The sequence below is a fragment of the Maylandia zebra genome, linkage group LG9 (assembly GCF_041146795.1).
Source record: "Maylandia zebra isolate NMK-2024a linkage group LG9, Mzebra_GT3a, whole genome shotgun sequence".
Lineage (NCBI taxonomy): Eukaryota > Metazoa > Chordata > Actinopteri > Cichliformes > Cichlidae > Maylandia > Maylandia zebra.
In genome coordinates, this window is record NC_135175.1 from 22,428,435 (window position 1) to 22,445,042 (window position 16,608).

At 39.8% G+C, this 16,608-nt stretch overlaps 1 protein-coding gene across 1 annotated transcript; it reads left to right on the forward strand.

The window, feature by feature from the left end:
* The first annotated feature begins 817 nt into the window (after positions 1–817).
* LOC143420420 (uncharacterized) lies at positions 818–6,212 on the forward strand. Its single transcript, XM_076888579.1, has 4 exons — positions 818–1,355; positions 1,612–1,894; positions 2,076–2,450; positions 6,204–6,212. Exons 1-4 carry the CDS (start codon positions 1,150–1,152, stop codon positions 6,210–6,212), a joined length of 873 nt encoding a protein of 290 aa, XP_076744694.1. The 5' UTR covers positions 818–1,149.
* The last annotated feature ends 10,396 nt before the right edge of the window (positions 6,213–16,608 follow it).

The following is a 16,608-nucleotide window of genomic DNA, read 5'->3' on the forward strand; positions in this document are numbered from 1 at the left end:
ATACAGCTCAAAAACACATGACTTAGCTTGTAAATGTAGTTAACTCGTCTGCAGCAGGGTGTTCTGACAGGTTTTGTGCTGGGGGTTTTGTTTGGTTTTATAATAGCAGAAGCACCCGGTTACAGGTTTATTGGCTCCAGCATTTGTCAGTGGCAGCAGCTCCATCCAGACCAGGCTGGATGTGGGGACTCTGCTCTCATCAAAACCAATAAAAATGGTTGAATTCAATATGAGGTTGATTGGTGCCTGGTTCAGATCAATTTTTGAAAAAATAAATATGAATATGGGCAGGGGCATGTTGGTCACCTCTGAGATGCTACAGCCCTAGATGTGAAAGTGATTCAACCTTGATCACATCTAATATACCCTCAATGTTGAGCTAAAAGACGCAGACGGTTTGTCGCTCTTATGTGTTTCAGATAGTCAGACAGGTTTTAATATTGGACAAAGATTACCAGGCTGATATATGTCAAAGTCTTTGTTTCTTTGGTTTCTTTAGATCGTGGCATGCTTTTTCAGATTTTTTAGCCTACTTCACTTTGTCACACCGGTTTTAAGTGATTTCTTGATTCAGTATGTCTGGCAGTAATCAGGCCTGGGTGTGGCTGGTGAAATTGAACTCAGCTTTCCAAAAACTGTGGTTAATCACAATTAATTCATGATTCAACAAGACAGATAATTATTTTTTCACAGGGTATGGTAGGTTTTTTTTTTCTCTTATTAAATGAAATCATCATTTAAAAACTGCATTTTGTATTACAGTTTTTGCTCGTTGCTTGAACACTATAAACCCATGCTTAGACTAAAGTAACACAACTTGAAGCTTTTGTTACCATACCCCAAACACATGTACCCATACCTTAAACAAAAGTGCTGCTTTGCACTCTGGTTGCAATTATGCAACACACTTACTCCTTTATGCAACACACATGGTCCTGCATACTACACTCTATTTCATACATAAGACACTTCGTTCAAAAATGAAATTTCAGGGTGCCATTTGGAAAACACATGTATCCAAAATACAAAACACATCGGGTAATTGCAACCACTCAAATATACACCTGAAGGCACTTACTTGCAAAACTGAACACCAATTAGCCAGCCACAAAAAGCCCTCAGTTTAGCCAATTCAAGAACTTTGCAAGCATGGATGGAGGGAGAGCAAGAGGAAGAGGAGGAGGAGGTCAAAGAGGCCATGCACGGACCCATATTTCTGATGATATAAGAGCAACTTTGGTGGACCATGTCATCAACCACGGCCTGACTATGAGGGAAGCTGGGCAGAGAGTCCACCCACATCTAAGCCGCTTCACAGTGGCATCTGTAATAAGAAAATTCCGACTAGAAAACAGGTCTGTCTTCATCTCACTGCCTTCTACTCTACTCAGATGGTTTTCATAGTACTGTTCTACAGTTACCATATCAAGTGTACAGGGTATTGCAGGGTGCTAATGCTCCTTTTGCAGCCAAAGTGGTAGTTTCTGTGAAACATACCATGATTACTTATATTGAAGTACAGTGTTGTACAGTGGATGATACAGTATATACAGTGAAGTACTGTAAGAAAAATAAGCAAACCGATGACAATATGTGGTTGTATTTCTCTAGAATGACTCGAAGACCTTCTGGGGGAGGACGCCAACGCCTGTTCACACAACGGCAGGAACTTGCTGTTGTGGACCTAGTGAGGGCAGACAATGCCATCCGTCTCCACCAGCTACGACGGAAAATACTTGCAGACAGGCGAGTGTTCAGCAACATAGACCATGTGAGCATCACCACCATCAGACGCATCTTGGGTAAACACAGCATCACCATGAAGCAGCTCTACAGAGTCCCATTCGAGAGGAACAGTGACAGGGTCAAAGGACTTCGAGCTGAATATGTACGGGTACGTGTAACTGTCCCTTACATTTACAATAGAGTATTGGTGAAGTCCAGTAGCAGCTGAATATGTACCATATCAGTACCACATGGATCCATTCTGAGAGCTACACAGGTACCTGTGTGATGGGGTGAGGGTGCTGTATGTGTAGCACTGTAGTACAGTGATATGTTCCCCTTTTTTTCAGAGAATCTTGGCCATGGATGGAGCTGCACAGCCTCATGAATACATTTTCATTGATGAAGCTGGATTCGACCTGAGCAAAACAAGACGACGGGGTCGTAATGTAATTGGCCAAAGGGCAATTGTGCACGTCCCAGGGCAGCGCGGGGGAAACATCACATTATGTGCCGCCATATGCCTTCGAGGGCTTCTGCACCATCATGCAATACTGGGTCCATACAATAGCCAACACATACTCACATTTCTAGATGCTCTCCATGATATAGTTGTACAGAACAGACCAGATCAGCCCAGGTTTGTGGTGATATGGGATAATGTCAATTTCCATCGGGCTGCTCTGGTCCAGGCCTGGTTCTCCAACCAAAGTCAACTTGAAGTGGTATGCTTGCCCCCTTACTCACCATTTTTAAACCCTATAGAGGAATTTTTTTCGGCTTGGAGATGGCGTGTATATGACCGCCAACTACATGCCTGCATGCCTCTTCTGCAGGCAATGGAACAGGCCTGCGGCGACATTCAGGTGACAGCAATCCATGGATGGTTTTGACATGGAAGAGGATATTTTCCCCGGTGCCCAGCGGGAGAAGACATTGCTTGCGATGTTGATGAGGTCCTGTGGCCAGACCCCAACAGACGGCGGGATCCATGAGCCCACGTATGCACAATTGTCATGATTTTTTGTTTACAGTATAGTGTTTTTTCTATTACTGTATTATGGGGGTTTTTTTGTTTTGGTTTTTTTTGCTTTATCTGAATTCATGGTACTGCAATGTACAATATTGAGTAGGTCTATTTGCTTTTTTGGTTGTTTGCAAATGTGTCTCCTGAAAATATGCCTTCTGAATGAACAATGGAAATCAAAGACTGCAGTGCTTTATATAAAGTAGACTAGTGTGTTCCTCCTGCTCTGTAAGTGTTTGCATATGATGCAAGTATGTGTCATTTTGTCAACAGAGTTACATTTTGACAAAGGAATGTTAGGTTTTGATAGCAGAGTTTAGGTTTTGAGAGTAGAGTTTCAATTTGGTGCAGATGTGAATGGTATATTTCCCAGTGTTGTGTCATGTTTACTTGTGTTTAGGGTTTTGGCACAATGAGCAAAGTTTTGCAAAATGTGTTCAGGCAACGGGCAAAAACTGTAACATGAGTTCTCTGCATCTAATATTTGATTTGTTTGTTTGATGATCTGAAACATGTGAGACAAAATGGGAAAAAAAATCAGGAAGAGGGCAAATATTAGGTGTGGTAGTAGCAGCTGTGTGAGGAATGTCACAAATACTTGCACTAGTCCCAAACAAAAGACCTCACCCTCAACACATTTGCCAATAAATTGGGTGAATAGAACCATTAAATTCTGCTCAGAAACAAGTCAAACAAAGGGGAAAGACTAACTTTACAAAGTCATCAGTTGATTTAAATAAGGAGACATTCAGCGCGCGCGCACTAAATGTCTCTTTGGAATATCGAGGTTTTCTGTTATTATTTATTTATTTATTTATTGTCCCGATTGAGGCATTTATATCAACCAAGTCTATGAATACCAATTACTGTGACTGTGGTGTTATTTTTTTTAAGAATTTAACTCAATGGATGTTCAAAACCTTTAAGCTCAATAACTGTGAACTATCCTGAAGGCAGATAGAATCATCTAATTCTAAGCTCATGAATAAACCCAGCGTGACACCTCCATTAGTCCTCACACGCTTGACAGCTGGTGCAAACTGACCCAGTAAACATGAAAATTGGAAGTGGCTTAACTTGATCATTTTGGAACCTAATAAAAGAGCTTCAGTCTAGCTGACGTGTACTGATGCATGTGTTCGATGTGCGTTCCTTTAAACGTGCAGTTATTTATTTTTTAAATTTTTTTATGGTCAATATCAGCAGAAATCCAAGGGTTCTTCTGACTTGGTAACATAAGTGCAGGATAAAAAATGACGATAGCTGAGTATTCATTTTCTCCATGTTTAAATGTAGCATTTGCTTCAAACCACTAATTAATACCAAGTATCCGTGGAGCTGAATGGTCTTGTCCTTATCCTCGATGTGCAGGTACACAAACAATCAATGCTTGCCAAGTGCCTGTTCGCTTTTTAATTAGGCCAGCTTTCAAACGTATTACATCTGAAATACACTCTGTCCCTCTCCGTGTCCGACAACCAGCATGCGGCTAGATTACACCCAATGCTTACAGTGCAGCACATCCATCTACAACACAAAGGAGGGGCTCTGAAACCGATATCATCAGTGGGAGCGCGCCGCCTCAAACTGCACAGTGTCCACTCCTGTCCAAACGGAGACAAATGACAGGTAAATACAGCAAACGGCCTGTCACTGTACTGATCTGCTGCCCATTTTTCATTTCATAATAACAATGCAAGGGGAGAGTCTTCTTTGTTGGGGCTGCTGGTGCGTGAATGACTTGGGGAGGAAATAGGCCCAGTAATTATTCTTTCCTCCACTTGTCCCTCCTGTGGCGTCCCACCATCGCTCACACGCAGACTGCTGAATCCTGATGAAATCCTAACACAACAGCGGCTAGCATGCTACTCGTGGAGCCATCACTGCACTCGCATGATTGTTTCTGGTTGATCTGACACTGAGGGATTGGTATTTATTGGCATTTCAATCATGCGGTCAATATATAATGCAGCAAGATGCATGAAATGACCAATATGGTAGAACAAGGTGATTAAGTGCTGCTTTCATATCGGTTTCTAGCTAATGGATGTGATATCAGCCACTCATGTGTGTAAAGTATTAGGCATCAAATCTGTTTCACAGACAGTGTGACTTTATTAGGTAGATATGCAAATATGGAGCACTAAATCGAATGTCAAAACATGACAAAGACAGGGGGGCTCACCTTGGACTCAATGCGGATGCCCTCCAGTATGAATGCATGACCAAATCTACTTAACACAAGTGAATCACAGCACAGAGATGAGGGAATTATGAAAAGCAGCCACTCTGACCTTTACTATGCTAATATAAACCTGTAGCAATGTCCTACATGAGACAGGAGGATGGCTGTGTTTTATTTACATCTAGCTGAATTTTCTTGGCACAGCCGAAACGAAAATAAATGTCCATTGACCTGTAAAAGGCCGTAGTCCTCCCAGCCAACTACAGAAATTATTCCCATGTCTGACAGTCTCTTTGAGCGCATGGAAAGAATACCAAACAGAATAAATATCCATTATTAATATCTACTGTCCTGTGCACTGACTTTATGCTATCACACATGGGGCTTTCATCTCCTGATGAAAACAAATGGGCCTGCCTTCCAGTTGTTTGGGTGTGCATCCGTGGAAACCTGCTGTCCGCTGTGGTTTTCACCAAATATGCACTGTGTTGTGCGCGCCCTCGTGCACAGACTCGTGTGTTTGCACATAAGAAAGAGACAGTATCTCTGTGAACACACAGGAGAATACAATAAAGAGAGTGGGAGGGAGGGAGAATGCTCCAGATGGCAATGCTGCTGTGCATGGGGATGTTGACAGTAGGCCATAGAAAAGGCAAGCCAGCTGGGGGAGGTCAGGATTTCTTTCCTCTGGGACTCTGCAGCCTAACAGGGAGCCAAGAGGATGCAGGCAGGCCAGCAAACAGACAGACAGACAGAGCACTGATGCATAATAGTTTAAAGGGTCAAGGCCAAGGATACAGCTGCTACACATCCCTACAGTGCTGCTTCAATTTTCCCCTAGTTTACAATGAATCACCATCTCTATAGCTGTCCCATGATTTTTACGCACCACCTCTTGAACATTATCTGCATTCATATCCAGTTAAACTCTCCCACATGTTATAAATTTCTAGTTTTTGTTTTAGGCTTAAAGTATAAAATATGTTTTCCAGTCTTGTCATGCTTCATCTCTTCCATCAATTTCAAGAATTCCTTCTACTGCTGCCCTAGCTATGTGGCCTCAGTTCCACAGGGTGGTATGCGAGGGTAATAGGGCCACCTCTGGGCAAACGAAAGAGCCAAGGGAAAGCCTGTCATGATCAGTGACTTGGAAGGACTTTCAATGCATTGGTCGAGGCATGCAGCCAGTCGGAAGCAACAAAATGAGCAAGCGCATCACAAAAAGCCCACAGACATGCTTCTGTCTGTGACCTCCCCTCCTTCCAGGTCATCTGAAGGCTACGTACGGAGCTGGCTTCCTTAATCCATATCTAAATAAGTTTAAGAGAGCAAGACAGGAATGCGAAACAAGGGGATGCAGTTGCTGGTAGGGTAATTCAGCAACCTTCAAACACCTCCGCTGCTCAAGTGGCGCCTTCGGTCTGGTATGCAATCCGACGTCAGAGTGTATTAGTGGATTTTCTACCTTTGGTTATAGTCTGCAGGTGAAGCTCACGCTTTCAGAGAAAATAAATTCACAACACAACAGCAGCAGCCTTGGCCAAACACGACCACTTTGGTTTTCTCATTCTGCTGCAACTTCACACTTGTTTCAGTCAAGGTCCATTGACTTTGTACGCCCTTAGTCCTTGTCCAGACAACGTGTAACCTTGCATGTATTACATGGTCTGACAGACTCTAGCTGAAAGTGAGAAAAAAAGGAGGCAGAGGGAGAAAGAAAGAGCTGTCAAAAGTTACTAAGGTGCTAAAACGCAGGGTACTATTAAATCATAATGTCACCATCTCTAGTTCCTTTTTTTGCTGAATACAAAAGATAAGAAAGCAGTTTGAAGAAATGAGGGAAACTTGATGTATGCCTCGTTCCCTCAATTTGGCTAAAAAGAAGGTAAGGTCTCTATATAGTAAAAATTTAAAATTAAAGGTCAGGGTTTACCTTCTGATGGAAAAGTACAAGGTCCTGCTTCATTATTTTGTGTCAACTGAGTATTTTTGTACTATCATCTCTGGTTTGTGTATTCCAGCTGCATTATTCATAGATCTATTCTAATGTATGAAATGTCTGGATATGCAGCACTCACAAATGCAGTGCTGTAACTCCCAAGCCACTGTGGCTCTCTTGGTCTCATGGATCAACAATAATCAGTACCTTACATGTATAAGAACTGGAAATCAGCATGAAAATTAGGTTATTCATAAACATCTGTTGTGCGTTTGCAGTTTACTGTAGTACAGGCACAACCTGATTAGTCATGACGGTAATTTTTGCTGGTGCACACTTGTCTCGGCTCACTTTATCAACATTAATTTCTGACCTATCATGCAGCCACAAAGGAGGGAAGCAGTTTCCAATTATGGTTCATTACAACCACCCATCCCTGAAAATGATCGGTGTGGATCATAAACCTCAGTCAATGTGGGTTTAAGGCTCGCCCAGTGAAGAACCTAACAAACATGACCTTTGCGAGTATGCAAATCCTTAAATCATTCAGTGCAGCCATTAAATTGTTAACAAGCACAGTCCTTCCATTTGCTCTCTATCCTGCCAAAGTCAGGTTGTAAACAGGCTATTAAAGGGTCTGCCTGTGTCTCAAGCGGCCTCTGGCCTCGGTCTCACAGCACCTGCACTGGAGCTCTTAATGAAGCGGAAAATTAAAAGGTTTGGTCAGACACTGGAAGCTTGTTTCCTTCTATGAAAGGTTTGTTTTCTGTTTATCTCTCTTTAGTCTCTTTTTTCGTCGCCATAGCCATCCACCCTCGTGCTGCACTCACATTCGAGTAATCAAAGGTCACAATTAAACTGATTCGCAAAGTGCTTCACATGCAAAAAGAAATGTGGTCAAGTGGCTGGGCCCAACATTACTACCAAAACAAACCAGCCACAAACACTTGGTAAGGAATATTAAAAAGGAATGAGAAAAAAAAAAGACATAAAGCAGTGGCATGAAAAACAAATAACAGCTTTAGAAATGTGAGCTTTGATAATTTTTTATTTGCATACTCAAGTAGATTTTTAATAAAGTGTTGTAGCAATGACATGCTCTGCATGTTTCAGAGTTCCTTTGGGTCTCTGATAATATTCAGCCCAACCAGAACACTAAGGTCTCATCATAATATTACATCCAGAGGCTTCATAATGAGTATTGCATAGTTGAGCAGATGTGTAATAAAGTGTTGCGCAGTACTGCAGACATGACATGTATGTGTTTCTTAAGTCCCGTTGGGTCGGTTTTATTAACTCAAACCAACCAGGGCTTGTTGGGTCTCATAAGAATTTAACATGGTCTGTATTGTTGCATAAGTGGCTGCTTGTAACACATTTAATCTGTCACCAGCTAACCTTACCAGTAGGCTGTAACACAAAGGAAAGCAGCATTAACACCCTGTTGACCTATTGCTATGAAATATTTACAAGCTCCTTTCTTATACAACATGCTCCCACTTATTTAAGTCTCAGACAGGAGATTGCATCTCATGCTTAAGTAGCTAGCCCGGTCCTGAAGGCTCTACCAGTGGCAAGACTGTATGTCATTTCTAAATGCCACTCTCTAGCTTTTTAATAACTGCAACCACAGATATATCGTCACACTCCCCGGGGACCACTTAAAAACTAAGGGTCGGCTGAAAACATGCTTAGTCATTATATCGTGTCATTTTTTAAGAGTGTGTCCAGAGTATCTAAGTCTCAAAGGATTCAAATGGACCTGTAAAGCACAGGAAATAGTTTTCTGAGGGAAAGATGTGACAGATGTGTCAATATCACCAGCCCACCAGCTCTAATTAAATTCCACGGGCTCAACCGTGAATGAGCCCCAAATACTTTTGAGGGAAGCAAGAGGGCTCACAAGCTACTCTGATTGGTAGCCAAGGGACAAGAAATTGTTTGCCAAAGGTAAGAGGGACTTTGCTCTCAAAATGACATGCTGACCTCTTGCATTGACCTCAATCTCTCAGCCCTTGCTGTGTCCCACAATCTCCCCCAACTTTTGGCAGTTTCCCTGGGTTACCACAGAGACGGCCTAATTTAGAAGAGGTTGTGGGAGTAGTGAGATGCAGTCACTTATTGTAGAAAAGGACCCGCGTTCTTCAAACCAGCGATTTGGCCCTGGCTCCCTTGCTTCCTGCTTTGTCTGTGCTGCTACAGTGAGTGAACATCTAAATTGGCTTGGCTTTTGTTTTGGCTTTGTATCCCTGGAAACACTCAGGAAGAGGACTTTGTGTAAATGATGCTATTTATCCCAAGCCTGTGTTTGATGCTTTTATAAAGGGTAATTTTGCCAGAATTTAAAATACTTCTACCCCCCACCCAACTAACCTGTTTTATGTAGCAATGCTGATAGCCTCTAAAACAATACAACAGAACAGGAATGGAATTGTGTTTTTGTTCAGAGTACTACACATCTGAACAGCATAGCAGCAACAATAATTCACAGGAAAAAGGTGATATATGCTCTGGATTATCCACAGTCCTTATTATTATTATTAATAGTATTGCTGAAAAAAGCTTTTTAAGAAAAAACAACAACAAAGAACTGCCCGAAGTGCTGTTTCTGGAAGGACAAGTTATTGATTTGGTTCCACATTTCATTTATTAACACTTTTGGCAGCGTAAACACAATTTAATTCATCCTCTTCTATTGGGCAAAGTTCTCACAAACCTGGGTAAGAAATTGTGTACTTAAACATGTTGTAAGATGGCTTGTTCTGTCACTTATGTAAATTACTTATGTAACTGATTAAATTTTTCAACATCAAGCATAGCCAGACTATTGGTATGGATGAAAAATATGGCCCAGAACTTGTGTTTTTATTCAAAAGCAACATGCCTTTCATTAAAGCGAAGTGATCGAAATAAAAGGCAAAAATTGAAATTTCAAAGGTCATGTTTAAAAGGTCTTTCCAGTAACTGCAGCATTATCCACACAGTCAAAACAAATTGGAGAATCCAGCCTCATTTTCACGCTTTAGTGATGAAATTTACCTTACACTTACACTGACCCAAGGGCACCCGAGCAGACCCTTGAAGACGTGGAAAGTATAAAGGTTCATTTCTGGTCACCACTTTGGTTAATTGTGAGGTCATCACACACTGCTGCACCATCTCTCACACTGTAAATTGGGGATCTGTGAGCTCCTGCAGTGATATGTCATTGAAGTGGTATAAAAGACAGAAGCGCTTATAAATTTTTGTCTCCAAACCAGTTGAGCAGTGCGCAAGGCTTCAAAACTTACACAGCCATTTGCAGGGGCAGCGATATCAAACTCATTTTACATTGTGAGCCACTTTGTTTTTTTTCTGTAAAAGGGACAGACCAGTGAAACTCCTCTTCCTGCCAGTATAAAAAAGTTTAACTACACATGTAATCCATGAGTTATTTTAATATAAAAAAGAAGTACAATTTCAACAATACATATCTGTTTGTTTAAATAATAAAGAAATTCTCCTTTGGACTTATAAGAAATAAACATGTACATTTACAGAAAGCTTTCAGTTAGGTTTTAGTATAATTATAAAATGGAAATTTATGATACCTGACCTGTTTTGTTTTTCCTGTTAACCCACTGTAAAATCAGAAATGTCTTTATCAGATAGTGAGAAACAGGAACTTCCTGTCATTTTATCTATTAGTTTTTACTTTGGTGTAATATAATGCCACAAAACATATAAAAACACAGTTAAAAGTTTCAAATCTTCCAATGGCCCAGATTGTAGTCCGGTCCTTATATCAGACCCCTTTTAGAGTATAAATACAAACAATTTGAGGAGCCATTGTAATTTTGAGTAACATTTGGAAGAACGTGTTTTAAATAAAATCAGCACTACTTATACAGTGTTCACTTGGTTAGGGATGCTCACGCTTTAATTTAATTTAATGGTTCAGTGTCTTTAAAGTGGGGTTTTATGAGTTCTTGACCCAAAGTAAGTGTATAGTCTGCGGCAGATGGTAGTCAGGACACCAACAAGCACACAGGAGTACTCATACAAAAATAAAACAATGTCCTTCTGTGGACGGGGTTGGCAGAAAATTATACTTTAGCCAGTGAAATGAGTTTAATATTTAGTTAAGTGTAGGCTATATTTACAGCATTCTCTGTGCTTTAGCTTCTGGCAAACAGCCCTGTCAGATGAGAAGGGGGTTTGTGTATGCATTACTTACAGCCACCAGACTCTATTGAGAGAAATGGTCATTTTACCTTGCAAAACATTGGAGTTGCTATTTTACTCTACCCTTTCTTACTGTGTTTCTTTGGCATTTGAAAGGAGATGTTTTGGAGCCAAACAAATGTGCTAAAACATAGAAGTCACACAGCTATAGACCAGCCACCCTTTTTTTCTTCAAGGTTTTTCTTCAAAATCGTTGTTTTTTTTTTCCAACTCAGTCTGGTAGCTTTGAGTTATTTACACAAGGGAAGAAACTTTGTAAACCGCTGGCAAACATGCAGCTATAACATAAAGTTAACGTATACCTTCAAACTTCCAGATATTATTTTCTGCTGGACTGGAAGTGTGACTCCCTCCGTGAGGCCACGGAGAGTGAACTCAAGGTGCAGCGGGGGTGAGACAATAGAAGGCTGAGAGGTTAGTAAGAGAGGAAAAATGGAAAATAAAGAAATAAATAACATACTATTAAAACAATTATATATATATATATATATATATATATATATATATATATATATATATATATATATATATATGATACCATCTTTTAAAATCATATCATGGTTTTACAACCATGTGATCCTATTTACTAACTTTACCTTCACACATCAAAGTCAATCATCTCCAGTACTGGAAAGTTAATTGTAATGTAAATAGTTTTTACCATATTCATCTTCAAAACTCAATATATAGCCCTGGATCCTAATTGGCACAATCACAATAGAGTAAAAACTTGATGGCAGCCTCCTTGCTTTAAGAAAAAATCTGTGGTTGCCAGATGATTGCATTGATTTTGTTTCTGTCAGAGACTGATTGTAAGTAGTTGTTGTGACAAACTGCCCTGAGGATGAGCGTGCAATGCCCTCAACCCCTGGATGACCACTTCCGATCACAAGGTGACTATACAGGTTGCCTGTTGGTAGGCAACCTGTCTCCATGGAATCACGCAGTCATTCTCAGACAGATTGCCAAAGAACTGCCATCTAATTTATTAACTGCCAACACTCTTTGTAAAGAGTTGAGTCTCTTTAAAACAAGTGACTCAACTCAACTGATAGGAGACCAGTTGTATTCTGGTTATATTGTATTCCTATATGAAAACAATGTTACTGAGCACCAAAGTCAGTTATAAGTGCGTAAGTGCAACATGAATTGCATGATTTACACACATTACCTCACACATCTCTGGAGAAGGACACTTGACAAGTATAACTGTTTCCATAAACCATGGCTTAGTCCAATCACAGGGTACAATCATTCACTAAGCAAAGCAATGCAAGCGTAAAAACTAATTATGACATTGTTGTTTCAAACGCACACAAGTACCTTCAATCTCTGACGAATAGCACAATTATGATTATAAGTGAGCCGTGCGGTTATTCAAAGACTTTTCTTCAGTGATTGAGCATATCCACTGACACTGTGGGTCATATTGAACAGAATAAAACTGATAGTGACCTGTGTTATCTGTCAGTGTGTTTACAGTACACTCTGAATCTATTCCCCCGACACGGGAAGATGAGCTCTGCCTCCTTGTTCTCTTTGCAATTTCTGCCCATCGGGGAGCAATGCCATCAATGTGCCTGGCATTGTACACGATGTTCCTTTGCATGAGAGGTTTTCATGCTGATGTTGGCCTGTCATTTCTTTCTCGTCCAAAATATAATGTGACGGCATGGCGCACCGCTCAACATGCTCGATTTGAGCGGCTCCACAATATCCTGTGTCTCCACCCACCCCCACAGACAAGCTGTGATATTCTTCAACACCCAAAGCTGCTTTCACTGTTGGTGTGAAGTAAAAAATAAGCCTTTTGCGATCCTCCACCAGGTGTTATTTGAATATTTTACTAGAATACAAAGAGAAGAAAAAACAACATATCAACTTTAAAAACAAACCACTAAATTTTGCCGCTGCATAAAACCATAACATAATATTGCTTTTTTGTTTCTTCTTCTTTCTTTTTTTAATAACTTGGCCAAACACTACAATGGAAAAAGTGAGCTTGTAAACCTTTCAGCTTTGGTGCAACACCTTCTTTAATAACTGAGTTGTTTGGGTTTTTTTGAGTGATATTATGTGTCAAACAGCACAAGGGAGCCAACAGCTAATTGAGAGAGAACAGTAACTAGAAAAATTTGCATTTCCTGCGAAAATGCAGTGTGGATGCTTTAAAGCTGAAGCTGTATGCAAAAAGTAGCTGAAAAAGCTGAAAAGTTGCAGAAATTGTAAAAACTTTGCAGAAGCAAAGGAACTTTGCTAAAATGGAATAACTTAGCAGAACTGCAATATCTTAGAGGAAACATAATACTTGGCAGAAATACAATAGCATAGCAGAACTTAGCAGAAATATTGTAACTTACCAGAAACATAACTTCTCAAAAATACAAGAATTTAGGAGAAATAGTATAAGATAACAGAAAGAATATATTTAGACAAAAATACTTAAGCATTACAGAAACACTATGATTTAGAAAAATAGTACAACATAGCAGAAATACTGTGATTTACCAGAGACACTGTGATGAACTATTGTAATTTTAAATTAAGACTATGTTTTAGCACAAATATTATAATTTGGCAGAAATACTATGATACAGCACAAATACTCTGGTTTAGCACAAATATTATAACATAGCAGAAATACAATTATATAGCAGAAATGCTATATTTAGAAAGAAAAATATAATATAGTAGAAATAGTATGATTGAGCAGAAATACTACAATATAGCATAATAACAATGATTTAGCAGAAATACTATGATTGAGCAGAAGTACTAAGATGTAGTAAAAGTACTTTGATTTAACAGAAATACAATTATGGAGGAGTAATACTTTAAAATGGGAGAAATATTGATACACACACACACATACACAGAGCCTAAAGGTAAGAGTATTTGTGCCATGGAGTGTTAAGAATGTGAGGTCCATATTAGAAAAGCTGGTAAAATCATAAAAGTTTGCAGAATTGTAATAAATGATGAATATGAATTACTGGTCTGTGACAGTGTATTAATTTGTAGGGAAAAAAACATGTTGACCAAGGTGGAATCGAACCCACGATCTTTGGCTTGCAGACCCGTGTCATTACCAACTGCGCCACTGGGAAAGAGAGGAGCCGTTTTGAAAAACAGGGTGATGAGCAGTCAGAATTAGATCCCGGTGAGAGGCGAAAAACGCCGTTTTTTGGAGTTACAAAACGTTGTGTAACTCAAAAACTAGGTGGACTAGAGGCATAATTCTTGTACTGGGTGAATCAGCGGACTTTGGTGTACTTTGACTGCGATTTTCATTGCTCTTTGTACAACCGTCGCTGAGATATGACGAGAGAGGAAACGGAAGACCTCAGACATGATTGGCTGGCTGGGAAGCCGTGCAGGCCCTGATATGTGATATATGTCTGAGTCCGCACAGAGGATTGGCTGCCTGGCAGAAATATATAGAAATAGTATGATTAAGCATAAATACTACATTTAGCAGAAATACTATATTAAGCACAAATCCTATAAAAAGCAGAAATAGTATATTAAGCACAAATCCTATAAAAAGCAGAAATACTATATTAAGCACAAATCCTATTAAAAGCAGAAATAGTATATTAAGCACAAATCTTATAAAATAGCAGAAATAGTATGATTTAGCACAATAGTAATAAGTTAAACAGAAAAATTGGAAAAGCAAAATGGACAGCTGAAGAAATGCTGAACATGCTGAGGGTCCCTCAAATATACTTGTTAAATGAAAAAAATCAGCAAAAAAATATATAACAGCCACACAATCAGAAATATGTACACATAAGGAAACACACATGCACAGAGAGACACACACACAAGATCCAATTCAGTCAACCAGTCTAAATATATTGAATTTGAATCTTAGAATGAGATCATCCCATTAAAAGGCCTTCTCTCTCTCTCTCTCTCTCTCTCTCTTTCTCTCTCTCTCTCTCTGTCACACACACACACACACACACTGCTGAATTTGAATCCACCAATCAGAGAGCCTGTGCACTTTTTCCTGCCAAAACAGGTGCATCTATTTACACACGCAGCACAGAGAGACACAGGATTATCCGGTTGTTCAGTCTGACGTCACTAGCCGTGTCTGGGTCTAAACTCCGCTGCAGGTCCATATATCAAACGATCACTATGGCATTACTGTGAGTTGAAAAACTGTCTAAAGTCTTTCATCTTTAATAAAATGATCAGCGTTCTGCTCTACCAGGTGTAACAATTGAGTTTAACATCCAGGCATCCATGAAAACAGAATTTATGACATTTAACGGAGTTAGAAGTTAGCAGGGAGTTAGCTCGCTAGCTTCTATCTAAATACAATATAGCATGTCCTGACTGCGGGGTTTTGGAAACAAATTAAAACGTACAGCTCTGTTATCACTTCCAACATAAATGAAGACAGAAAGCTAAACAGCAGTGACGTTTGTAGGGTTACTGAAGTTTGGCTAGCTGGTATATAATGATGTGCTACGTGACCGCTAGCGACACAGCTATGTTAGCATAATATAAACAAGCTAACTTTTTTTCCACTTGATAAAAGTTACCGTGAGTGTTCTCGGTGGTCAGGAACAAATGTAATTGCATGGCAGGATGCTGTAAACGGACCAAACTTCAGCCAGGAGAACAACTGAGATAATCCATCCACAATACGAGGTTAGTCATTCATATACTGCTGCATGGGCTGGGCTGTAGTTACATCCTAAGGTTTTAAAAACTGAGCTTAAATAAATGATTAGCGGTAATAAAAGCCGAGGGAGGTCAACAGTGATCGCTGACTGTTTTAGGAGCTTTTTGAGATCAAATAGAAGAAAATACATAACATTAAACATGTTAACAACACAAATGCCATATTAAACGCAGACTACTTTAGACCCGGAAGTAGGATTCGTCGCGTCATCACTGAACAACCGGATTGCAGTCTATTTCTCATAATGACGACTCCCCTCAAACAAATGACCATAATTTCCTAACCGTAGGGGCTAGAGCGGTCATTCTTACACCGTTTTGTTCAGAAGAGATGGGGGAATCTTCAAGTGTTGACAATTTATCATTAAAATATGAATTTTTAGAGATATATGACATGGATGACTTGTTGACTTAGAAGCCACGAATTCCCCAATATGCAAATTTGAATGCCTCAGACCACATATATGATTGGCTGGCTGGGAAGCCGTGCAGGCCCTGATTTGTGGATTTGAATTCCTCAGCCCTCAGATATGATTGGCTGGCTTAGAAGCCATGAAGGCCCCAATATGCAAATTTGAATGCCTCAGGACACATATATGATTGGCTGGGAAGCCGTGCAGGCCCTGATTTGAAAATTTGAATGTCTCAGTCCTCACAGAGGATTGGCTGCCTGGGGACCTGGCAGAAATATATAGAAATACTATGATTAAGCATAAATACTACATTTAGTAGAAATACTATGTTTTAGCACAAATACTATAAAAAGCAGAAATACTATAATTTAGCAGAAATACTATATTAAGCACAAAT